Source organism: Haliotis cracherodii, unplaced genomic scaffold (genome assembly GCF_022045235.1).
Source record: "Haliotis cracherodii isolate W230 unplaced genomic scaffold, xgHalCrac1.p SCAF_19, whole genome shotgun sequence".
Classification (NCBI taxonomy): domain Eukaryota; kingdom Metazoa; phylum Mollusca; class Gastropoda; order Lepetellida; family Haliotidae; genus Haliotis; species Haliotis cracherodii.
This window is the reverse complement of record NW_027266274.1, coordinates 17,535,808-17,561,644: the sequence shown is the minus strand read 5'-3', so window position 1 is coordinate 17,561,644 and position 25,837 is coordinate 17,535,808. Positions and strand designations below refer to the sequence as shown.

At 44.0% G+C, this 25,837-nt stretch overlaps 1 protein-coding gene across 1 annotated transcript in view; it reads left to right on the top strand.

The window, feature by feature from the left end:
- LOC139466817 (low-density lipoprotein receptor-related protein 4-like) overlaps window positions 1-25,837 on the top strand; it is a 138,283-nt gene that overhangs the window by 50,663 nt on the left and 61,783 nt on the right. The window contains exon 2 of the mRNA XM_071248514.1: window positions 8,864-9,001. Within this exon, the coding sequence (XP_071104615.1) occupies window positions 8,864-9,001 (138 nt within the window). The remainder of the gene's footprint in view (window positions 1-8,863; window positions 9,002-25,837) is intronic.

Genomic DNA, 25,837 nt, shown 5'->3' with positions numbered 1-25,837 from the left:
CACCAGTGAAGGTCCAGGGTAGAAAAGGTCTTCAGCAACCAATGCTTGTCGTAAGAGGCGACTATGCTTGTCGTAAAAGGCGACTAACAGGATTGGTTTGTCAGGCATGCTGACTTGGTTGATGTATGTCATTGTATCCCAATAGCGTGGATTGATGCTTACAATGTCAATTACTGGATTGTCTGGTCCAGACTCGATTATTTACAGACCGCTGTCATATTGCTGGAATATTGCTGAGTGCAGCGTTAAACAACAAACAAACCGGACTTCCCATCAATGGCATGGCGTGTAAAGCTACACGATACCCCTGCTGTGATACCGCAGGAATGGTGCTGGAAGCGGCATATAATCTACTCACGCTGTCACAGTCATTTATACAGTGGGAAAGGATGTAGTTAGTGGTGGGTTATTTTGTCTGTACATTGAGTTTCATGGTTCAAGCAGTGCTGGAGATAACAGCTTGTTGGAAGTCACATGCTTGCTGCTGTGTTACGACTCTGAGCTGTGGTTGAATAAGTTTGAAGGAAAGGCTACAGGCAGGCGTATGAAAACTAATTGAATCTGTTGGGTCCTCGCCGTGCTGAATGATGGAGTGAAGATCAATGCTATGGAAGCGAGTCACAGACTTTCTTATGGCGCCAGTAGCCTTGGGAAATTGGTAAACATGGGGCGGGTTTGAGTCCCGTATTTGCTGTGATTGGGATTCTCAGTTTTAATCCACACCTGACCTTATGGGTTTCACTACACCTGTGCTAGTTGCTTTCACCACACCTGTGCTTGTTGGTTTCACAATTCCTGTGCTTGTTGGTTTCACCACACCTGTGCTTTTTGGTTTCACCATCCTGTGCTTTTTGGTTTCACCACACCTGTGCTTGTTGGTTTCACCATCCTGTGCTTTTTGGTTTTACCACACCAGTGCTTGTTGGTTTCACCATTCCTATGCTTGTTGGTTTCCCCATTCATGTGCTTGTTGGTTTCACTATCCTGTGATTGTTGGTTTCACCATTCCTGTGCATGTTGGTTTCACCACACCCGTGCTTGTTGGTTTCACCACACTTCTGCAAGTTGGTTTCACCACACCTGTGCTTGTTGGTTTCACCATTCCTGTGCTTGTTTGTTTCACCATTCCTGTGCTTGTTGGTTTCACCATTCCTGTTATTGTTGGTTTTACCACACCTGTGCTTGTTGGTTTCACCACACCTGTGAGTGTTGGTTTCACCATTCCTGTGCTTGTTGGTTTCACCATTCCTGTGCTTGTTGGTTTCACCATTCCTGTGCTTGTTGGTTTCACCATTCCTGTGCTTGTTGGTTTCACCTCACCTGTGCTTGTTGGTTTCACCATTCATATGCTTGTCGGTTTCACCACACCCATGCTTGTTGGTTTCACCATTCCTGTGCTTGTTGGTTTCACCACACCTGTGCTTGTTGGTTTCACCACACCTGTGAGTGTTGGTTTCACCACACCTGTCTGTGTTGGTTTCACCATTCCTGTTATTGTTGGTTTCACCACACCTGTGCTTGTTGGTTTCACGACACCTGTCTGTGTTGGTTTCACCACACTTCTGCAAGTTGGTTTCACCACATTGTGCTTGTTGGTTTCACCATTCCTGTGATTGTTGGTTTCCCCACACCTGTGAGTGTTGGTTTTAACAATATGGTAAATGTTTTGGAAGGTCGTCACATTGAGAGTCCTCTGGCTGACATTGATGAGGACTAACATACTGTTCAGGGTTATACCAACTGATGCACACCAGATAAAGGACACATTGAGGGTATTAGATTTCAACTATATCAACACGAGGCAATAAAGGTATAAAATCTTGAGAGAGGAAGAGAGATTAGTGATGACGTCACAATAATCTACAAAAGCATTGTGATGCAATTTCTTTGCAGCGATATCTCCAAGGAAATGTTTGTTTGATTGTTGTTTAATGCAGCACTCAGCAATATTCCAGCAATATGATAGCAGTCTGAAAATTATCAAGTCTGGACCAGACAATCAAGTGATTGGTATCACAAGCATCGATCCACACAATTGGGATACAATGACATGCATCAACCAAGTGAGCGAGCCTGACCACCAAATCCTGTTTTTTCTCCTCTTACGACAAGCATGGGTTGCTGAAGGCCTATTCTCGCCCGCAATCTTCACGGGTCTCCTAAAAATATCACTTGATCTCATCCAACTATATCTCCTGTTAAGTCTAATTTGGGATGATATATACTTACCACCTAAGCCATGTTGGTCCCAGGAATGTCAGGAACTGTTCCACTGCCCTACGGCACTTCATGCTTACCATTTAAGCCATGTTGGTCCCAGGAGTGTCAGGAACTGTTCCACTGCCCTACGGCACTTCATACTTACCATCTAAGCCATGTTGGTTCCAGGAGTGTCAGGAACTGTTCCACTGCCCTACGGCACTTCATACTTACCATCTAAGCCATATTGGTTCCAGGAGTGTCAGGAACGGTTTCACTGCCCTACGGCACTTCATACTTACCACCTAAGCCATATTGGTTCCAGGAGTGTCAGGAACTGTTCCACTGCCCTACGGCACTTCATACTTACCACCTAAGCCATGTTGGTCCCAGGAGTGTCAGGAACTGTTCCACTGCCCTACGGCACTTCATACTTACCACCTAAGCCATATTGGTTCAAGGAGTGTCAGGAACTGTTCCACTGCCCTACGGCACTTCATACTTACCATCTAAGCCATGTTGGTCCCAGGAGTGTCGGCTAAAGAAGGGGCTTATGGTAAATATTGTTGACCTGATTGCTCAGTACATATTTCTCGGCAACTGACTGACAACTGACAAATGTTAGGGTGCTGGTCAGCTCTGTGTCAGTTAGTTAGACCACGATCAAAGACAAAGGAACCATGGTTTAATTCAATTCAGGGAGGTATTTCAATAGGCCAATGGATAATTGCAATGCATTGATAGTTGGTCACTCGTTGTTTGTATGATAGGACTTAATTGACTTGTGTTTGAAATGTTCAGAAAGACAGAAGTATGAGCCCACCGGAGTACCATGTTCCTGGGCATGGCTGTACCATGTTCCTGGGCATGGCTGTGCCATGTTCCTGGGCATGGCTCTGCCATGTTCCTGGGCATGGCTGTACCGTGTTCCTCGGCATGGCTCTGCCATGTTCCTGGGCATGGCTGTACCATGTTCTGGGCATGACTGTACCATATTCTGGGCATGGCTGTACCATGTTCCTGGGCATGGCTGTGCCATGTTCCTGGGCATGGCTGTACCATGTTCCTGGGCATGGCTGTACCATGTTCCTGGGCATGGCTGTACCATGTTCCTGAGCATGGTTGTACCATGTTCCTGGGCATGGTTGTACCATGTTCCTGAACATGGCTGTACCGTGTTCCTGGGCATGGCTGTACATGTGCCGGGGCATGCCTGTACCATGTTCCTGGGCATGGTTGTACCATGTTCCTGGGCATGGTTGTACCATGTTCCTGGGAGCATATTCTGGCACAGGCTGGGGAGTCTAAGGGTTTTGGAAAGGGGATTTATAAGTTTAGGGGAGTTTATTGAGACTGAGGATTTTGGGAGCGTCGCATCATGGGGGAGGTTCTTGTACACTGGAGGCTTCTGATGGTTAGGGGAGGCCTCATTTGAAGTCAGGACCAGGGTGAGGAGATTTTGAACCTTTGAGTGCCTCTGGTTGATAAAATCAGTCACACGTCTTATCTCCTGGCTGACAGTCTACAGTTTCACCCCCTTCTCTACACTGCTTTGTTTGGTAGTCTCGCGTCAGGAGACGAGGTATTTGGTGTAAATAAAGTTGGCCGATTAACGCCATGGAGACTCCCTAGGGAACACTTTAGTCTTTTCTTGCAGGGCCACTCTTTCCCCTTTGTCTACGTGAGTACTTAGTCTTCCCTCCGGACCACATAGCCTGCCAGCTGTCTCATGTGCTCTTTAACCATCAATGTCCCAACCATACTCACTTAGACCTACCTCAGATCATCCTCAGATCATCCTCAGATCATCCTCAGATCATCCTTGTACAACCCTGGACGATCAACTGTAAAGTGAAGCAGTGAAAACGTGCTTCTGCTTTGGTTGTCACATTGTGTCGTTATTTCATTGTTTCCATGGTAATGTCTAACATAGATACTACTTGGCTTGTGAAGGGTTAAGGTTTTGATGATCCCAGCAGTGAAGGGGTGGTGACACCGGCAGGTATATGTGCAATCAAGTTGCCCGGACAGTTTAAATGATTCTTTTACATAATAAAAAAATAGAATAAGTGGATATGCTACTACTATCCATCTTGACTAATCAGGACAGCTGCGCGTGTTGAGTTTCGTTTGAGAAAGGAAGACACTACAGAGCATCTTGTGGAGGTATTTGTAAGCTTACCCCGGAATGTGCGCTATTCTATTGTTACCAAACTGACAAGGTGATCAACGAACAATACCATGGTTTGCCTTGATAAATATAATCTAATTAATGCTACTTCCCTTTGTGTTAATTAAGTGATATACTACTTTCCTTTGATATATATCTATAATTTAATTAATACTACTTCCCTTTGTGTTAATTAAGTGATAAACTACTTTCCTTTTATATATATTATTTAATTAATACTACTTCCCTTTGTGTTAATTAAGTGATATACTACTTTCCTTTGATATATATTTATAATTTAATTAATACTACTTCCCTTTGTGTTAATCAAGTGATAAACTACTTTCCTTTGATATATATAATTTAATTAATACTACTTCCCGTTGTGTTAATTAAGTGATATACTACTTTCCTTTGATATATATCTATAATTTAATTAATACTACTTCCCTTTGTGTTAATTAAGTGATAAACTACTTTCCTTTGATATATATAATTTAATTAATACTACTTCCCTTTGAGTTAATTAAGTGATATACTACTTTCCTTTGATATATATAATTTAATTAATACTACTTCCCTTTGTGTTAATTAAGTGATACACTTCTTTCCTTTGATATATATAATTTAATTAATACTACTTCCCTTTGTGTTAATTACGTGATACACTACTTTCCTTTGATATATATCTATAATTTAATTAATACTACTTCCCTTTGTGTTAATTAAGTGATAAACTACTTTCCTTTGATATATATAATTTAATTAATACATGTACTTCTTCACTTTTGTCTTTTTTAAATGATATACTACTTTCCTATATATTTGAAATTTAAATAATACTACCTCCCTTATGTCTTTATTAAATGATATACTAATTTCCTTCTATATTTGAAATTTAAATACTACTACTTCCCTTTGTTTTCATTAAATGATATACTACTTTCCTTCTCTAATCTGTCATGGTCATGGCCATTTGAAAAACATGGAATGTTCCTTATCTTCTTATGAGTGTTATATACTATGTTCATGATTTGAAATGAATTATTCATGACTTTCTTTCATGTATTCACTGAATTATGTGCTTATCTAGATCATGTTTATGTCAGGATGAATAAGGACAGTATCTGTGAGTGGACAGATTGCTATCAGGGGCAACTCGAAGATTGATCTATTTGAAAACATTGATGGAAGTGAACTTTAACGCACTTGACAGTAATGTTGACAAATCAATTTAGAATTACAGTTTGTAGAGTTAGATGAATCTGATTTAGATGAGTTAGGTAGACAAGACTGTGTCTGATACCACTGTCTGTGTTGACCCTGAGGCTAGTCATCAGACGAGAGCTTTATTCTGCTTTATTCTGGCATCGACTACACATATATCTGTGGCTGAAGACCCTTGTTATAGTCAGAAGCCAAGCAAATGACAAGAGCTCTTGTCTGTAAGCCTGGAGATAACCCTGTCAGATAGTTGTCATGAAAATAGCACTGTAGACAATAGAGGAGGGAACGAAGAAGGGCATGGGTGCAACTGAAATATGTTGGAAGGTGAATAGTATCTCTTAGATATGTTCGAAGGTAAATAGTATCTTAAAAAAGTCCAATTGTTTGATGAACCCCTACTTGGTTAATGTAGTGTGGCTGTTGACTTGATAAGTTTGGAACAGTTTGAAGAGTGAGGTCACAGACATAGACATGTTGAGCTTATCCAGATAGTCCATAGATCATTCTGGAAAAGTTGTTTGTGTAAAAGAGCTACAGTTTGGGAAAAAACGTGTCCTAGGTTTACCCTTGTCACAGGCTAACGAACTAGTGGCCTTGTCTAATCCTGCTGTGATCCGAGAAGCCCCCATGACTTACTTCTAGACCTATCTGTAAGTAATCTGTGTAAGCACCCCTACTTAAGACCTGAAATGTGTTCTGTATTTTCTGGTGTATAGAGGGGCGGTCGGGTAGCCTAGTGGTTAAAGCTTTCGCTCGTCACGCCGAAGACCCGGGTTCGATTCCCGACATGGGTACAATGTGTGAAGCCCATTTCTGGTGTCCCCCGCCGTGATATTGCTGGAATATTGCTAAAAGCGGCGTAAAACCATACTCACTGACTCACTCTGGTGTATAGTATAAGTTGTAGCAGTATCATTGGGGGTATATCATGGTATATGTGGTTTTATTCATACCACGTTAGGTTTTATGCCGGTGAGTGGTATAAAACTGAACAAGGGACACATAAAACCACATATACCCCATGTGATACTGCTACAACCTATTTACCTTTAAATACCAACATGTTATTATTAGCCATTGTAAAAGAATTAAAACAAATTCAAAATTGATAAAAAGCAGCTGTTCAATTGAGTTGAGGTTAACGTGCTGTGTCACTTGACTTTCATTGACTTGGAAAAAGCATGTGGCTTTTTGCTTCAAAGCAGGGATAAGGGATTTATTCTCCTGTTCAGATCCACGTACAACCTGTCTTCATGGTGGGGTATAAGGGATTTATTCTTCCGCTGAGAAATTTCTTTCATTCCCAGGCAGAATATATAATATTTTATCAAGTTAGTGTGAACCAATCAGATGCTATCATTCTCACATGGAGGTACGATAAGGCAGTTTGTTTTCAGAATAGGAAGCTGTGAAGATGGGCTTTGTAATTGCCTTATGCCTCACAGTGTCATCAACTAAGTTTGATGGCTACTGCTTGGACTCTGAACTGAAGACAAACTTATGTTGTTGTGTTTCAATAAATGCACATAATATATCATATAAATAATAATCTAAGCACCTGTGGCGCTTATTATGACAAATACGATATGTAATTTGAACTAAACGTTTGAGTGAAGTTTGATTGGTTTCTTTATCATGGCAATAATACAACATGAAGCGTAATTGTCACATGTATTTATTACTGTGTAGTTGATCCTCAGTGATAAATTGTGAGAAACCTAAGACTGATTAATGAGTTAGGTGATCATATCGTTTATTCATGATTTGTGGAGCTTTTACCCTCTAAGAAACTTTGTCCTCTGCTCAGATGACTTATACAGTGATCTTTATGAGGACGGGGATAAACTTGTGAAATGGGAGAGGAAGTGACACGTTGCCATGATGTATTCAACAATAAATGTGCACTGACCTTGTCTCTAAAGACTGACCTTCAGAAACAAATTATCCACATTTGAATATTTGTTATTGTGTGATAGGGTAATGGATACGCCGGTGTAGTGTTGTGGGCTGCGTGTGCTGCAAGGTTTTTTGTTGTGCTAGGTTGCACACCGTCAATCTCAGCGGCCATTCTGCAGTGTTGACAGGCATAGGCTATAATTTTGTGTCATCTTTTCAACCTGACATGAAACCCAGGCATACAATGCACATATATATTACATTAATACTGTTATCAGCATCTTGTATGTGACCCGCCTGCCAGATGGGCCATCTCCTGTCAGGGTCAATATTCACAGAAACTGTAGCCGCAAACAGACTGAAAACGAAATCAAGTCATGTTTAGCGCAAGTAACATTTAACAACGGTTTGCAGTGGTATGTCTGTGTTTAAGTGAAAAATGTCCATAGTCACAGCCTCAAGGTCCTATCTGTGGCATCAGAATTGTTGGTTCTAAAGATGATGTAACGAACATTTGTAGCCCAATGATGACGTTTGTTGTGATGCCACCACTGTCATAGAGTGTTACAACGTTTATCATGACAGTTATAGTGCTATGATCATGGTGAGTCTACGCCAAGGTGCTTCAACACTCACAGCCCTATTATCCTGACTGTTATGATGCTACGATCATCGTACGTTAGGCCAAAATGCTTCTACACTCACAGCCCCATTATCCTGACTGTTATGATGCTACGATCATCGTAAGTTAGGCCAAAATGCTTCAACACTCACAGACCTATTATCCTGACTGTTATGATGCTACGATCATCGTAAGTTAGGCCAAAATTCTTCAACACTCACAGCCCCATTATCCTGACTGTTATGATGCTAAGATCATCGTAAGTTACGCCAATATGCTTCAACACTCACAGGCCTATTATCCTGACTGTTATGATGCTACGATCATCGTAAGTTAGGCCAAAATGCTTCAACACTCACAGCCCTATTATCCTGACTGTTATGATGCTAAGATCATCGTAAGTTACGCCAATATGCTTCAACACTCACAGCCCTATTATCCTGACTGTTATGATGCTACGATCATCATAAGTTAGGCCAAAATGCTTCTACACTCACAGCCCTGTTATCCTGACTGTTATGATGCTAAGATCATTGTAAGTTACGCCAATATGCTTCAACACTCACAGGCCTATTATCCTGACTGTTATAGTGCTAAGATCATCGTAAGTTAGGCAACAATGCTACAGTCCTCACAGCCATATTATCTTGAGTGCTACGACCGTTATGTGGCATGGTAGTTTTTCTGGTGAATGTTTTGTTTGAATAGCTTGTGTTCATGCCTGTAGTTTCACGTTCCCTTGTTTCTAGTGGCTGCTGCTGTGGAGGAACCTGCCTGTATGTGCCCCAAGCACCTTTTCTCATGCGGCAACTGCATCTGCATCCCGCACCAGTGGGTGTGCGACGGTGACGACGACTGCGAGAAGAGCCAAGATGAGGCAAAATGTGGTAGGTTTCTCATTGGTTGGATGTGATGTGTGTTTGGATTATGGTACTCTAAATATTTTCCCCTCCCTTCCACTACACAGGGAGGCTCCTGTCACAGTATTACTTTCCCCTCCCTTCCACCACACAGGGAGGCTCCTGTCACACCACACAGGGAGGCTCCTGTCACAGCATTACTTTCCCCTCCCACACAGGGAGGCTCCTGTCAAGCATCACTTTCCCCTGCCACACAGGAAGGCTCCTGTTACAGCATTACTTTCCCCTCCCACACAGGGAGGCTCCTGTCACAGCATTACTTTCCCCTCCTACACAGGGAGGCTCCTGTCACAGTATTACTTTCCCCTCCCTATCACCACACAGGGAGGCTCCTGTCACAGTATTACTTTAGCTACAATCAGCACACAGAGAGGCTCCTGTCACAGTATTACTTTCCCCTCCCTTCCACCACACAGGGAGGCTCCTGTCACAGTATTACTTTCCCCTCCCTTCCACCACACAGGGAGGCTCCTGTCACAGTATTACTTTAGCTACAATCAGCACACAGAGAGGCTCCTGTCACAGTATTACTTTAGCTACAATCAGCACACAGAGAGGCTCCTGTCACAGCATTACTTTCCCCTCCTACACAGAGAGGCTCTTGTCACAGTATTACTTTCCCCTCCCTTCCACCACATAGGGAGGCTCATGTCAAAGTATTACTTTTCCCACCCTTCCACCACACAGCGAGGCTCCTGTCACAGTATTACTTTCCCCTCCCTATCACCACACAGGGAGGCTCCTGTCACAGTATTACTTTAGCTACAATCAGCACACAGAGAGGCTCCTGTCACAGTATTACTTTAGCTACAATCAGCACACAGGGAGGCTCCTGTCACATTATTACTCTAGCTACAATCAGCACACAGGGAGGCTCCTGTCACAGTATTACTTTAGCTACAATCAGCACACAGAGAGGCTCCTGTCATAGTATTACTTTAGCTACAATCAGCACACAGGGAGGCTCCTGTCATAGTATTACTTTAGCTACAATCAGCACACAGGGAGGCTCTTGTCACAGTATTACTTTACCTACAATCAGCACACAGGGAGGCTCCTGTCACAGTATTACTCTAGCTACAATCAGCACACAGGGAGGCTCTTGTCACAGTATTACTTTACCTACAATCAGCACACAGGGAGGCTCCTGTCACAGCATTACTTTAGCTACAATCAGCACACAGAGAGGCTCCTGTCACAGTATTACTTTAGCTACAATCAGCACACAGGGAGGCTCCTGTCACATTATTACTTTAGCTACAATCAGCACACAGAGAGGCTCCTGTCACAGTATTACTTTAGCTACAATCAGCACACAGGGAGGCTCCTGCCACAGCATTACTTTAGCTACAATCAGCACACAGAGAGGCTCCTGTCACAGTATTACTTTAGCTACAATCAGCACACAGAGAGGCTCCTGTCATAGTATTACTTTAGCTACAATCAGCACACAGGGAGGCTCCTGTCATAGTATTACTTTAGCTACAATCAGCACACAGGGAGGCTCCTGCCATAGCATTACTTTAGCTACAATCAGCACACAGGGAGGCTCCTGCCACAGCATTACTTAAGCTACAATCAGCACACACTGACACTGTCCCAGTGTTACAAAAAATACTCCTCTACTTCAATTCCCACTGGAACTGAATCCGGTATTTCGAGCAATAGTTTTTGTACTTACCGATGATAATTGTAAAAACACCAACACTGGCAAAACTAAAAAGGTTGTAGAAGAAAATAAAGTGGTTTTTAGGTATCTGGGAAGGTGATTGGGATGTATAGCCCCATCAATCCCGGAGACGATTGATTCAATCATGTTGACATGTGCCAGGACTCTACAGTGGATTGGAGACCATCTGGTGAAATCCTGCACACTACAAAAAACATGTCTTACTTGTGCTATGGAAGCAATTGCATCCCCCTGTAAATAGGACATAAATACTCTAAATCTTGAAATTAATGCATCTCTAAATTAATACGACTGCTGACCCCTAGCCAAAACTGCGGATCAAAATCAATGCGACTCCCTCCACCCCTTCCCCAGTGGAATGATGCATATCCTTAGGCGACACTTTTTTTATTTCTTGGTTTACGGATTTCAAACTCATTTCAAAAGTGAGGCAGGCCAATTAAAAAAAAAGAAAAAAAAAAGCCTCACATTTTTTTTACCTGAATTTTGTCCAAAAAAGTTAGGTAGGTATGAAAAAAAATATCCTGGCGTAATAAGAGTAAAATAACTCAATTTTTCAAGAACATTTTATTATATCCCTGGCACTCAGCCTGTGCACAAATGGCAACATAATGATATTCATGTTATGGGTGGAAATGCATGAAAGACGCTGCTATTTTGGCAGCATGGGCAACGTTTAACTCTTTCAACACCAGCCAACCAGAAGATTACTGCTGTGACACCAAGTTCCCAGAGACTCTTGTGTGATAGATGAAACCAACATTTATCAATGAATTATCTGCTGAAATTAACATCTTTGCTACTACATGTTTGGCCATACACTATTAGAAAGGTCTAATTAATCCTATTGTTTATAAATATGAAAGTTATGTGTATTTCATTATTTAAATAATTCATGATCAACTAAATAAAGTTCGTTTTAAATAAATAATAATGTAAGCTAAAACATTAATAACGTCCAAATTTAGCCCAAATCTAACGATTTTTTCGGCAAATATAAGAATTCATAAAATCCACTTACCTATTTCATTTTAATTTTCATTTGTTTACGTTGTTGGAACATTATTTTAAAAAGAATTACAAATAATATCTGTCATCACCCATTTCCCGATGATAGTGGCTGTCCACTCACTAACATGAGGAAATACCTCGGTTTTCAAAGCTTCGTATGAATAACACATACGTCCTGCCATGTCAGTATACATTAAAAAAACTTATATTGTTTCACAGACAAAATCTGCTACAAGGTTCGTGATTAGTCAAATTTAAGCACGTGACCTAAGGCAGCTAATCAAATTACAGCAACGATAATTTTCAGACTTTGGCGAAAGGTTTGGGTTAAATCATGTTATTCTGAACGTTTTAGCATGAAATCGCGATCTATATTAAAAATATGGAACTTTATGGATGCATAGAGCTAGGTTACGAGCTGTGACAAAGATTTCTTATGCATATATTTTGGCATTAAGACATCGTGTCCGTTCCGAGAAATCCAGGTGACGAAAGCCGAGATGTCATTTGACTTACGAAATGCGATCGCACGAAAAGTTGGAAATAATAACTAAGATGTCAGTTTGGCAACTTTTATAGATACATTTTTGATGATTTTATTACTTTGTAAATAAAGACGTTTCAGCCCGTGAGGACCCGTTGTCGAAGTGTGTCCGAGAATGTTATTTTCAATAACATTGCGAGAAATAGTGTCAAGTGAATATATTTTTAATCTATAGATAAAAAAATGATAAAATCAAATGGAATAGGTATTTCAGACATTGTGAAATGTGATAGATTTAATAAATGAATGATATGACAAGTAGGTTAATATAATTATAAACTATTTTGTACCCGTGACAGACTTAATACAGTTGTATTGGTTCATTGAGAAATTCCTTATCGTGTGATGTTAGTGTTATTTTTTGAAGGAAACAGTTAGGTTAGGTTTTTCAAGCGAAAAGCTTTATCATGACGAGGATAACTGAATCATTTATTTTTAGTTGATTTCTTACTGACGTTTTCTGTAAACACCTGGCAGGAAATCAGCCTAAGGCGAACCTTCAAGAACAGTATAGAAAATATAAATATTTAAAACCCAAAATAAGCAGGTCTCAGACATCTTGCCACTTTTGTGATGAAATGAGGATGGGTTTGTTGCAGACAAACCAAGGATAATAATTCAGGCAAAAGTGGTATGTTCATAGGATTCTGGCACCCCAAGGGACACAACTCTGCACAGAGAATTGTGGTGACAGTGCGCCATGTGGTTTTTGGCACTCTGCTTGTCTGCAGTGATGATGGGGACCTGACTCATTTATTTGAGAAATATATTTGCTTTAGAATCATTTCTGAATAAATAGCACTTTGTTTTCATTCTGAAATTTGAAGATCTCACAGATTGAATCAGATGTCATAAAGTAATAAGGATTTGATTGCATCCTGTGTAAAACATTCTTCTGTTTCTGAATCAGAGGCCGGTTGACGTAACCACTCTGCTCTCCCTGACACAAGACAGCCGACAATCCAAGTCGCATCCAATATGCAGCACCAAACGCTTGAAAATATCCTGAAAAAGATCCACAAGAATAAGGTCCAACAGAATGAATATTTGATGAGACTTGGACAGAGTTGAGTCCTTTCATCTAAAAAATGTGAAATTCTCCAACACTCCAGCTTCACAAAAATTGAATTGAATCTGTGAGCGGGGTTTAGAGTGGGCAGCGATGTCCTCTGTGTCGCCATGGCAGCCAGTGGGGCAGGGTAGGTGAAGACGGCCGTCATCGCTAGCCTTGCTCCAGTCCCCTGGGCACATCACACTCATGTTTATCCCCTGAAGTAAGGCTGTGTTTACAGTAAAGTAGAAATAATTCTATCAGGGAACTCTCACCTCTTAAAGAGCCTTCATGTCCGAAGTTTAAGGGCTGAGAACGAGGTGTGTATTGGTTGATAGAGCTGAGAAGGGGATGTGTATTGGTTGATAGGGCTGAGAAGGGGAATGTGTATTGGTTGATAGAGCTGAAAAGGGGGATGTGAATTGGTTGGTAGAGCTGAGAAGGGGGATGTGTATTGGTTGATAGAGCTGAGAAGGGGAATGTGTATTGGTTGGTAGAGCTGAAAAGGGGGATGTGTATTGGTTGGTAGAGCTGAGAAGGGGATGTGTATTGGTTGGTAGAGCTGAAAAGGGGGATGTGTATTGGTTGGTAGAGCTGAGAAGGGGGATGTGTATTGGTTGATAGAGCTGAAAAGGGGAATGTGTATTGGTTGGTAGAGCTGAAAAGGGGGATGTGTATTGGTTGGTAGAGCTGAGAAGGGGATGTGTATTGGTTGGTAGAGCTGAGAAGGGGATGTGTATTGGTTGGTAGAGCTGAGAAAGGGATGTGTATTGGTTGGTAGAGCTGAGAAAGGGATGTGTATTGGTTGATAGGGCTGAGAAGGGAATGTGTATTGGTTGATAGGGCTGAGAAGGGGATTTGTATTTGTTAAAAGGGCTGAGAAGGGGGTGGTGTATTGGTTGGTAGAGCTGAGAAAGGGATGTGTATTGGTTGATAGAGCTGAGAAAGGGATTTGTATTTGTTGATAAAGATGAGAAGGAGACGAGGTAACTCATCACCTGGCCCACATGCATATTGACAAGTTCCTATAATATAGCACAAATATTGCTGACTGACATAAAATAACATTCATTCACTTGGCTTGGTGTTTGGCTGAACTTATTTCAGTCTTGTCAGGTTGAGTATTGTTGGCATTTGAATGAAGGATAATATTTACTATTTCAACTTTGTGTGGAGCTGTTCGTTCATCCAAGTTTATGTTACCTCAGATTGCAAAGGATGTTTCCTGCAGGAATGTTACTATGGGACCTGGAGTACATTAATCAACACTTCCACTGAAAGCATACCGATCATACCATTGCTTCAGGAGCCGCACTAGTTGCGGGTTGGGGGGGGGGTGATGCACTGGTTGCTTTGACTGCTTGGGTCAATGAGTATAGATTGGTAACTCTGGCAGATGTGCCTTGGTACAAAGTTAGCTGGTAATGAATCATCTTGGTACTTCTCATGAATATCTTTTTCAGTGGCAAGTTTTTGATTCAGAAAAAAAATCATGAGCATGTTTCAGATGAAGATGACCAGGCCACAATGCCTTGCAGTGTTATTTCATAACAGATTCAGAAGCATATTGAAGATTTTCATGACAAATTCTGTGATTTATTTTTGTCTCTACTGACACTACAGGTGAAGGTATTACTTCAGTCTGTGTCAGTGAGTGAGTGAGTGAGTTTGATTTTACGCCGCTTTTAGCAATATTCCAGCAACATCACGGCAGGGGGACACCAGAAATGGGCTTCACACATCGTACCCATGTCAGAAATTGAACCCGGGTCTTCGGCGTGACGAGCGAACGCTTTAACCACTAGGCTACCCGACCGCCCCTCACTCTGTGTCCAGGAGACATGGCAGGTGCTTGTTGTGTCACCTGGATAAGGCAAGGCCTTTTTTCATATTTAGGGATTTTGATAGTAAAAACTTTGTCAATAAATCCGGGGAAATGCCTTTTACAGGTTTTTTTTATTCATCTTAATTTATTATTTGGTTGGAAAAAATCTCCCTGTCTGGTGGTGAGGGACAAGGTGATGGGTGGTGGTGGTGGGGGGAGGGACATATCCATGATTATATTTTGGGGGGTCTATGATATCAAATGTTTTGGTGGGTGGGGAGGATGATATGAGGAGATGTTGTCTCTGTGTGGTGGAGTGTTGTGATGAAGACGTAGCTGCTGTTGCCGTTAGATCTGTATCTCCAAGAGCTGGAGATGGCAGGTACATGAGATGGCTGTAAATCTGATCTAACTTGATATCTTTGACATTTATGATCGCTTCTTGCCGGGCTCCCCTCAGTTGTCTTCAGTCCGTTGTGATTGAAGTAGAGTTAGTGAGGGTGTTGGGGTTTAAGACCAAATTAACAGTGTTTCAGTTCATGCTGTGATAGCCTATTGTGCCCGCTCAACGGATCAGCTTTTAGAATCGGGGGTTTATCTACACCTGCTCAGAAACCAATATTTGCCCCCAAGTCTGAAGCAAATGTTGATATTCATATAAGTATTTTTTTTATTTGCTTCGAGGTTAAATATATAATTGTAGCAACTTAGTCTCAAGTATTCAAAAACAAAAGAGAAAATGTGCCTGAACTTTGTGTGAATGACGTGTATATAATTGACTAACTTCAGAGAGGACTCATTGCACTGAACATGATGTTGACAGAATAAAAACCAGGTCATTTTCATGCATTTTTTTATTTGTTGTAAGTGGGACTGACAAAAATTAGACAGGACTGATATTTTTTAGAGTTACCAGTCCACCAGCCAGCGGGAACACTGTATAATCCACTGGCTAGCCGGTCCTGGAAGTTATAAAACTGTTGACGGTTGTTGTTCTGCTTGTAACATCCCAAGCCTGTGTCTGTAATCCCAAGCCTGTGTCTGTATCAGTCTGCCTCTTCTAAATCGGGTGGGACACAATCGTCCATGATGAGTTCGGTAATTTGAACCAGTTGTAAATGGGATACTCCGAATGGAGAGGTACCGACAGATGGCGGTGAAATTGATTTACAGGGGAATTGCTGTTCTCATGTCTTTGAAAATATCGCCTCATTATGAAAATGATTTAATTTGCATCTTAATGAGCCATGAGGGAAATATCACATTTAGTGGGTTTCCCATTATTGCTAGTGAGATTTGGGTGTGATCTACAGGGCATGGCCTCGTGACTGTAGGCCTTGACGGGACGGAACGGGACGGGACGGGACGGGATCCACACTCGACCCGTGAAGATCCGGGGTAGAATAGGTCTTCAGAAACCCATGCATGTCTAAATTAGTCACTATATGTTTTAATGTAAAATATGTATATATAACCAACATGTATCAATATTACTTGATAAATATAATTTTGCTTCTATTACTTTGAACTGGACCGGTATTAACATAAGTCAGATGACTTGTTTACCAATCCAGATTCATTTATTGAATAAAAATATGTTTAAATCAATGGAGATCATTGGCATAAGTCATGGCGATAACAGACAAACAAGATAAGCCATCAGCTCTGTCATTGATTCTGTCGCTCTCATCCGGCAGAGTTCAATTAGAGAGAAATATTCCGCAGCCAGATTAGTGATGCTCAACCCCACTCTGCGTGTCAACCAGTCAACCAGTCAACCGTGTCATGGCTGCCAAACAAGCTTCATTTCTCTCATGCCGTCTCTGTCTCCGATCTCCCCCCTCCTCTCTGCCCCCCGCTGCCCCCACCTCCTCTCTGCTCCCCTCTCCCCCACCTCCTCTCTGTGATGAGGGTAGCTGTGTTTTTGAACAAGAGATGTATCTTTTAGCTCGTAACTGTTGCACGCAACTTTCTCATCTCAATGTCTTTTTTGAGATTCCATGCTCCAATGATGATGTCACCAGGCTTCATTTGTTTCGTTGAATATAGATTTCGTTCTCCTCCCCAATTAAATGAATAGATATATACCCTATCCTTTCTTAGATCCATGAACTGTGCTTCCTTGCTAACATGGGCACGCCAGAAACCTATGATTGTGGGTTCCAATCCTGGTTCGCCCAGATTATGTTTCTCGGTTTGTCAGCACCATACCCGTGCTCGTGGGTTTCAGCGAAGTGGTAAACGTCTGAGACCTGCATCACTTCGGGCTTTCCTCCCACTTTAAGCTGACACGCTGCAATATAACTGGAATAATGTTAAAAGCGGCTTTAACCCAACTCACTCACTCACTCACTCCTTGCTAACATCCACCATCCCAAAATCTCAACATCCCACCATCCCGACATCCCAACATCCCACCATCCCAACATCCCACCATCCCGACATCCCACCATCCCACCATCCCGACATCCCGACATCCCACCATCCTGACATCCCAACAATCCCACCATCCCGACATCCCACCATCCCACCATCCCGACATTCCACCATCCCACCATCCCGACATCCCGACATCCTGACATCCCACCATCCCGACATCCCAACATCCCAACATCCCGACATCCCACCATCTCACCATCCTGACATCGCGACATCCAACCATCCCACAATCCCGACATCCCGACATCCCACCATCCCGACATCCCACCATCCCGACATCCCACCATCCCAACAATCCCACCATCCCGACGTCCCACCATCCCACCATCCCGACATTCCACCATCCCACCATCCCGACATCCCACCATCCCGACATCCCACCATCCCACCATCCCGACATCCCACCATCCTGACATCCCAACAATCCCACCATCCCGACATCCCACCATCCCACCATCCCGACATTCCACCATCCCACCATCCCGACATCCCGACATCCCACCATCCCACCATCCCGACATCCCAACATCCCAACATCCCGACATCCCACCATCTCACCATCCTGACATCGCGACATCCAACCATCCCACAATCCCGACATCCCGACATCCCACCATCCCGACATCCCACCATCCCGACATCCCACCATCCCACTATCCCACCATCCCGACATCCATCCCACCATTCCACCATCCCACCATCCCGACATCCTGACATCCGACCATCCCACCATCCCGACATCCCGACATCCCACCATCCCGACATCCTGAAATCCCACCATCCTGACATCCCAACATCCCAACATCCCGACATCCCACCATCCCACCATCCTCACATCGCGACATCTCACCATCCCGACATCCCGACATCCCACCATCCCGACATCCCATCATCCCGACATCCCACTATCCCACCATCCCGACATCCTGACATCCCACCATCCCACCATCCCGACATCCAGACATCCCACCATCCCACCATCTCGACATCCTGACATCCCACCATCCCGACATCCCAACATCCCAACATCCCGACATCCCACCATCCCACCATCCTGACATCGCGACATCCAACCATCCCACAATCCAGACATCCCGACATCCCACCATCCCGACATCCCACCATCCCGACATTCCACCATCCCACCATCCCACCATCCCACCATCTCAACATCCCGACATCCTGACATCCCAACATCTCATTATCCCAACATTAATCAGATTTCAATATGGCAGCCTCAAAGAGCGTCTGTTTCGAGAGTGGCAGGTCCGGGGTTCGATTCCTGGCCACGTAATGCCAAAAGATGTCAAAGGATGGTACTTAATGTTACCCTGCCTGGCACTAAACAAACCTGGGGCTAAAACAAGGACTGGCCAGCTCAGCGTCATGTTAAACTGTGGCATAGTATCTCAGTGGGCAAGCATTAGTACCAGCAGACACGCACTCACTAGCTCCCACTGGCGCAGTGACACACACACACACGACACACACGACACACACACACACACACACACACACACACACACACACACGCACAATGGTACACCCCATTTCACCTCACCTCACAAGCCTCAGTCTGTCATTTTGTACCCTCTAGTAATATACCCCCCTCCTCTTCCTCTGTCCCCTCCTAAAGCCTCGCCTTGCCCTACCCTCCCCCGTATGCCCCGACACCTACCCTGACGAGTGCATTATTCAATATCCATGTGTTTATTGCGCGGAAGAGCCTGCAAATTGAGCTTGTAAACAAGCCGGGGTCTTCAAAGCTGCCACTAAACCTGCTGTCTGTATGCAGTAGGCTCTGACAAAAAATGCCGCTCTCCCAGACAGACTGCTGATTGTATTGAGGGGAAAAAACGTATGATTGTAATTACTGTACATTAATCATGGTGCTGGCTCCCTCGGACTGACCAACATTGTCCTAGGTCAGCTGGTACACCGCTCACAGCATGCACTCTACCACCCACCTACCCACTCACTCACTCACTCACTCACTCACCCAAAACCAACCTACTCACTCACTCACTCATTCACCCAAACACCCAAAACTCACTCACTCACTCACCCACCCACTCACTCACTCACTCACTCACTCACTCACTCACTCACTCACTCACTTTGACCAGACAAACATTATCCCTGTCCTGTCCAGATTATGTGTTTGGTTTCCTATGGAAGTGACTACTGTGTGGAAGGCAACATGACAGATGTCATGCTTCACGTCAACTCGGAACAGATTCATTATTGATCAGATTCAATCTGAATTTCATAACTTTTTCTATTAAGATGCTTCAGTGATGAAATCATGTAGTTCTCCCTCTGAATTAACCACCTAACTGCAGCCGACATAACTCATGCACGTTGTTGAAATAATGTATAATGACGTAAACTTGGCTAACTGCTGATGTGTGACAGAAACGTTCTCTGATGAAGATCAGTGACCTATTGGTCCGCCCCGGGAATAAATCAAGTGATTGATACAGTGCACCCGTGTCAACAGTGTTTGAAAGCTATTCAGGATAATCCTGCTGCAGATCAGTTGATTTAACCCTTTACATCTACAGCATCATTAAAAACTCATATTGAATATTGCAAAAAGTCAGGTGAATAATGTGCTCTGTCAGTGTCTCTCCGCAGGATCACAATCGGTATTGTGGCTTGTCAGTTAAGATGGCCTATGTCTCGATTTTATCTAATTTATCTTAAGTTTTCATCTCATATTGTCTCTGGTGTGCATGTTGTGCCTGGTTGAATTATTGTCCCATGTAAACTCGGCATGCAGGGCCGAGGCGGCTGTATAAACAGCTAGAGGAGGGCATGTTGTTTTTTGGGCAATTGTTGGCTGTACTGATTATACAAGGGACTTTTTCAGTTTGGGTTGATGAATGTAACATGGAAGTGTTTACAGGACAAATGACATGCTCTTTGTGATATTGGGGATTTACACATGGAGCTGATGCATAATGCACATGATAACAGGCACCTGTCTGGCCTGTGTCGCATGCACAAGTGTGGGTGGGGCGGTGGAGCCTTAACTTAGCAACATATGTTACCTCCCTGCTGGCCTAATGGTGGAGCTTATACTTAGCAACAACCTCCCTGCTGGCCTCATAGTTGAGCCTTAACCTAGCAACAACCTTCCTGCTCCCCTAACAGTGGAGCCTTCAACTAGCAACAACCTCCCTGCTGGCCTAACAGTGGAGCCTTCAACTAGCAACAACCTCCCTGCTGGCCTAACAGTGAAGCCTTAACTTAGCAACAACCTCCCTGCTGGCCTTACAGTGGAGCCTTAACTTAGCAACAACCTCCCTGCTGGCCTAACAGTGAAGCCTTAACTTAGCGAGAACCTCCCTGCTGGCCTAACAGTGGAGCCTTAACCTAGCAACAACCTTCCTGCTCCCCTAACAGTGGAGCCTTCAACTAGCAACAACCTCCCTGCTGGCCTAACAGTGAAGCCTTAACTTAGCAACAACCTCTCTGCTGGCCTAACAGTGGAGCCTTAACTTAGCGAGAACCTCCCTGCTGGCCTAACAGTGGAGCCTTAATTTAGCAACAACCTCCCTGCTGGCCTAACAGTGGAGCCTTAACTTAGCGAGAACCTCCCTGCTGGCCTAACAGTGGAGCCTTCACCTAGCAACAACCTCCCTGCTGGCCTAACAGTGGAGCCTTCACCTAGCAACAACCTCCCTGCTGGCCTAACAGTGGAGCCTTAACTTAGCGAGAACCTCCCTGCTGGCCTAACAGTGGAGCCTTAACTTAGCGAGAACCTCCCTGCTGGCCTAACAGTGGAGCCTTCACCTAGCAACAACCTCCCTGCTGGCCTAACAGTGAAGCCTTAACTTAGCAACAACCTCCCTGCTGGCCTAACAGTGGAGCCTTAACTTAGCGAGAACCTCCCTGCTGGCCTAACAGTGGAGCCTTCACCTAGCAACAACCTCCCTGCTGGCCTAACAGTGAAGCCTTCACCTAGCAACAACCTCCCTGCTAGCCTAACAGTGGAGCCTTTACTTAGCAACAACCTCTCTGCTGGCCTAACAGTGAAGCCTTAACTTAGCGAGAACCTCCCTGCTGGCCTGACAGTGGAGCCTTAACTTAGCGAGAACCTCCCTGCTGGCCTAACAGTGGAGCCTTAACTTAGCAACAATCTCCCTGCTGGCTTAACAGTGGAGCCTTAACTTAGCATCAATCTCCCTGCTGGCCTAACAGTGGAGCCTTAACTTGGCATCAACCCCCCTGCTGGCCTAACAGTGGAGCCTTAACTTGGCAACAATCTCACTGCTGGCTTAACAGTGGAGCCTTAACTTAGCAACAACCTCCCTGCTGGCCTAACAGTGGAGCCTTAATTTAGCAACAACCTCCCTGCTGGCCAAACAGTGAAGCCTTAACTTCCTGGAGGAGGACAGCAGTGGTGGAGCACAGCAGATGGTTAGCTGTAAAGGGTGCCTGCAATAGCTATTAATACTACTGACTAGTTTCACCAACAGTTGCAGATAAAGTAAGGGAACCATGAGGGAGACCTGGTGTTCCCACCAGTTATGTTGACAAGTCCAAAAGAAGTAATGTTTCCAAGCACCTGTGCTAAAGTATTTGATGTGTATTTAAGAATTGAAAAAAACTTTCTCCAAAGTGTTCAGTGTGGTTGGCCACGGAAGGGGTTTGTGAAATCTAATGCAGTATTCATCATCCAGAACTAGTTGTAACACTGCTAGCACTCATAACACACTTTCTGTGTCGGGAAGCATGGGAGGTTTGGGAGTATTTGACAATGTGCATGTACTGACAACTCACAGATTCAGCAGAGTTTGGATGGAGCTGTGGGAATAGTGGCAGTAGATGAGCCAAGTTTACAGACAGCAACTTAACCTAGAAGTCTTAGGGGACCAGCCCCCATCCTGGAACAACTTGATATTATTTGAGATGTGCCATTTGAGAGTCCATTCAACAGTATAGTTTGCGTAAACCATAATTTTGTGTGTGTAGTGGTCTTGAGGTCTACATGTAAGTGTGTGAGTTCTGGTGGTCTTGAGGTCTGTGTGTAAGTGTGTGAATTCTGGTGGTCTTGAGGTCTGTGTGTAAATGTGTGAGTTCTGGTGGTCTTGAGGTCAGTGTGTAAGTGTGTGAATTCTGGTGGTCTTGAGGTCTGTGTGTAAATGTGTGAATTCTGGTGGTCTTGAGGTCTGTGTGTAAGTGTGTGAGTTCTGGCGATCTTGAGGTCTGTGTGTAAGTGTGAGTGTTCTGGTGGTCTTGAGGTCTGTGTGTAAGTGTGTGTTCTGGTGGTCTTGAGGTCTGTGTGTCAGTGTGTGAGTTCTGGCGATCTTGATGTCTGTGTGTAAGTGTGTGTGTGTTCTGGTGGTCTTGAGGTCTGTGTGTAAATGTGTGAATTCTGGTGGTCTTGAGTTCTCTGTGTAAGTGTGTGAGTTCTGGCAATCTTGAGGTCTGTGTGTAAGTGTGGACAAAAGGACAAAAAAATGTTAATGTTAACCATTATATAAAGCAAGTCAGTGTAAGGTGCAGGACAGAGACTCCGCCTCCTGTATGTCAGTGATAGGTGCAGGACAGAGACTCCGCCTCCTGTATGTCAGTGATAGGTGCAGGACAGAGACTCCGCCTCCTGTATGTCAGTGTTAGGTGCAGGACAGAGACTCCGCCTCCTGTATGTCAGTGTAAGGTGCAGGACAGAGACTCCGCCTCCTGTATGTCAGTGATAGGTGCAGGACAGAGACTCCGCCTCCTGTATGTCAGTGATAGGTGCAGGACAGAGACTCCGCCTCCTGTATGTCAGTGTAAGGTGCAGGACAGAGACTCCGCCTCCTGTATGTCAGTGTTAGGTGCAGGACAGAGACTCCGCCTCCTGTATGTCAGTGATAGGTGCAGGACAGAGACTCCGCCTCCTGTATGTCAGTGTAAGGTGCAGGACAGAGACTCCGCCTCCTGTATGTCAGTGATAGGTGCAGGACAGAGACTCCGCCTCCTGTATGTCAGTGTTAGGTGCAGGACAGAGACTCCGCCTCCTGTATGTCAGTGATAGGTGCAGGACAGAGACTCCGCCTCCTGTATGTCAGTGATAGGTGCAGGACAGAGACTCCGCCTCCTGTATGTCAGTGTAAGGTGCAGGACAGAGACTCCGCCTCCTGTATGTCAGTGATAGGTGCAGGACAGAGACTCCGCCTCCTGTATGTCAGTGTTAGGTGCAGGACAGAGACTCCGCCTCCTGTATGTCAGTGTAAGATGCAGGACAGAGACTCCGCCTCCTGTATGTCAGTGATAGGTGCAGGACAGAGACTCCGCCTCCTGTATGTCAGTGATAGGTGCAGGACAGAGACTCCGCCTCCTGTATGTCAGTGTAAGATGCAGGACAGAGACTCCGCCTCCTGTAAGTCACTGTTAGATGCAGGACTGCCTCTCCGCAGGACTAGCAGTGATAGCTTTCTGGGACAAGTCCCGGCTAATGAGATATAAACCAGTTCAATTTCATCAACGATCTCAGGAATGTGGAGATGAGTATGTAGCCAGTCTTATTCCAACATGACTAATTGATGTAGACTATTTACTTTTTCATTTTAAAACCTGAAAGAAACAAGTAAAGTGTATATGTTTCATGGCCCCATTGATTAGTTCCAGCAATCTCCAGCAAAGACTTCACTGGCAGACACACAAGGAAAAGTTGAAAAATTACATTCATCGGGAAGCAAAAGAAACGCGCAAAAATAATTGAGTGTAGATTAGTGTACAGCCAGCACTGACTTCCTGCTCTTCCCTGTGTGACACAGGTGGCTTCCGACGCCATCTTGCAGGTCGTTAAGTACCATGGTGCTGAGAGACTCAGAAACAAAAAGTAATGAAGTAAAAACAAAAAACAGGACCAACTTTCATCTTGACTGGTGTGTCAATCAGCCGGCAGTACGCAGGGTGTTAGGTTACATCCATCCCATCAAAAAACATATCACCTCTAATTGACCTGAACTGGTTGCTATAGAATTTACCCTCCTGTGTTTTACTTCATTTCAAGAAATTGCTTTGACATATGCTCCATCATCATAAAGCTGGATTTTTAAGCAATTGTTGAAATTTGGAAGTTTATGGGTTTGAAAATTGGAATTCTTTCAAAGTTTTTGCTGAAAAAAATCCATATTTGACTTTGGTTTACTGCTTGTGTCGCGTGATGCTCGCCAGCGTTAAGTGTCTGCAACATGGCACACTCTGTGTAGATTCTGTGATGGTCTGTGTGGATCCTGTGATGGTCTGTGTGGATTCAATGATGGTCTGTGTAGATTCTGTGATGGTCTGTGTGGATTCTGTGATGGTCTGTGTAGATACTGTGATGGTCTGTAGATCCTGTGATGGTCTGTCTAGATTCCATGATGGTCTGTGTGGATTCTGTGATGGTCTGTGTAGATTCTGTGTGGATTCTGTGATGGTCTGTGTAGATTCTGTGTGGATTCTGTGATCATGTCTGTGTAGATTCTGTGATGGTCTGTGTAGATTTCATTATGGTATGTGCTAGTTCTGCAAGGTTCTGTCTAGCTCTGCTGCTATGGATGTCAATCAGACGGAAATATTACCAGGAACAGATAGTTAAGACAACAAACAAATTCCTATAGGTATTTCCTTGCATTCCCATGGCAGGGGAGAGTGCTGGAGTGTTAACATTTCCGTATACGCCAGATATGTGGCCTGGATCTTCACATGGACAGGAATGCTGCATCTATTTCCGGAAGTTTGTTCTCTACACCAGCAATATATATTGCCTCTTTTCTCACAAGTTAACCTATAATTTCTCTTTAAGATATTAGTAAGTTGTCAATAGCCGTGATCAGTACCGTGGAGGCGACCACTCTGTTGTGTCAGTATTTGAGGCCTTCACTGAGAAGTGGATATTCCAATATGTGCTACATTGAACCCCAGATCTTGGTTAGAACACACCCAACACCACACACACAATGTACCACATACCTCGCCCAACACCCAACACACCACACACAAAGCACCACGCCCAACATCCAACACACCACACACCCGATACACCACACCACACACACCAAGCACCACACCACACAAACACACGACGCCACACACCACACCCCACCACACACCCCACCACACCACTTCACACACCAAACATACCACACCACACACCAGTTACACCACAGCACACAAACCAAGCACCACACACACACACACTAAGCACTAAGCACACTAAGCACACCACACACTAAGTACACCACACCACACCACACCACACC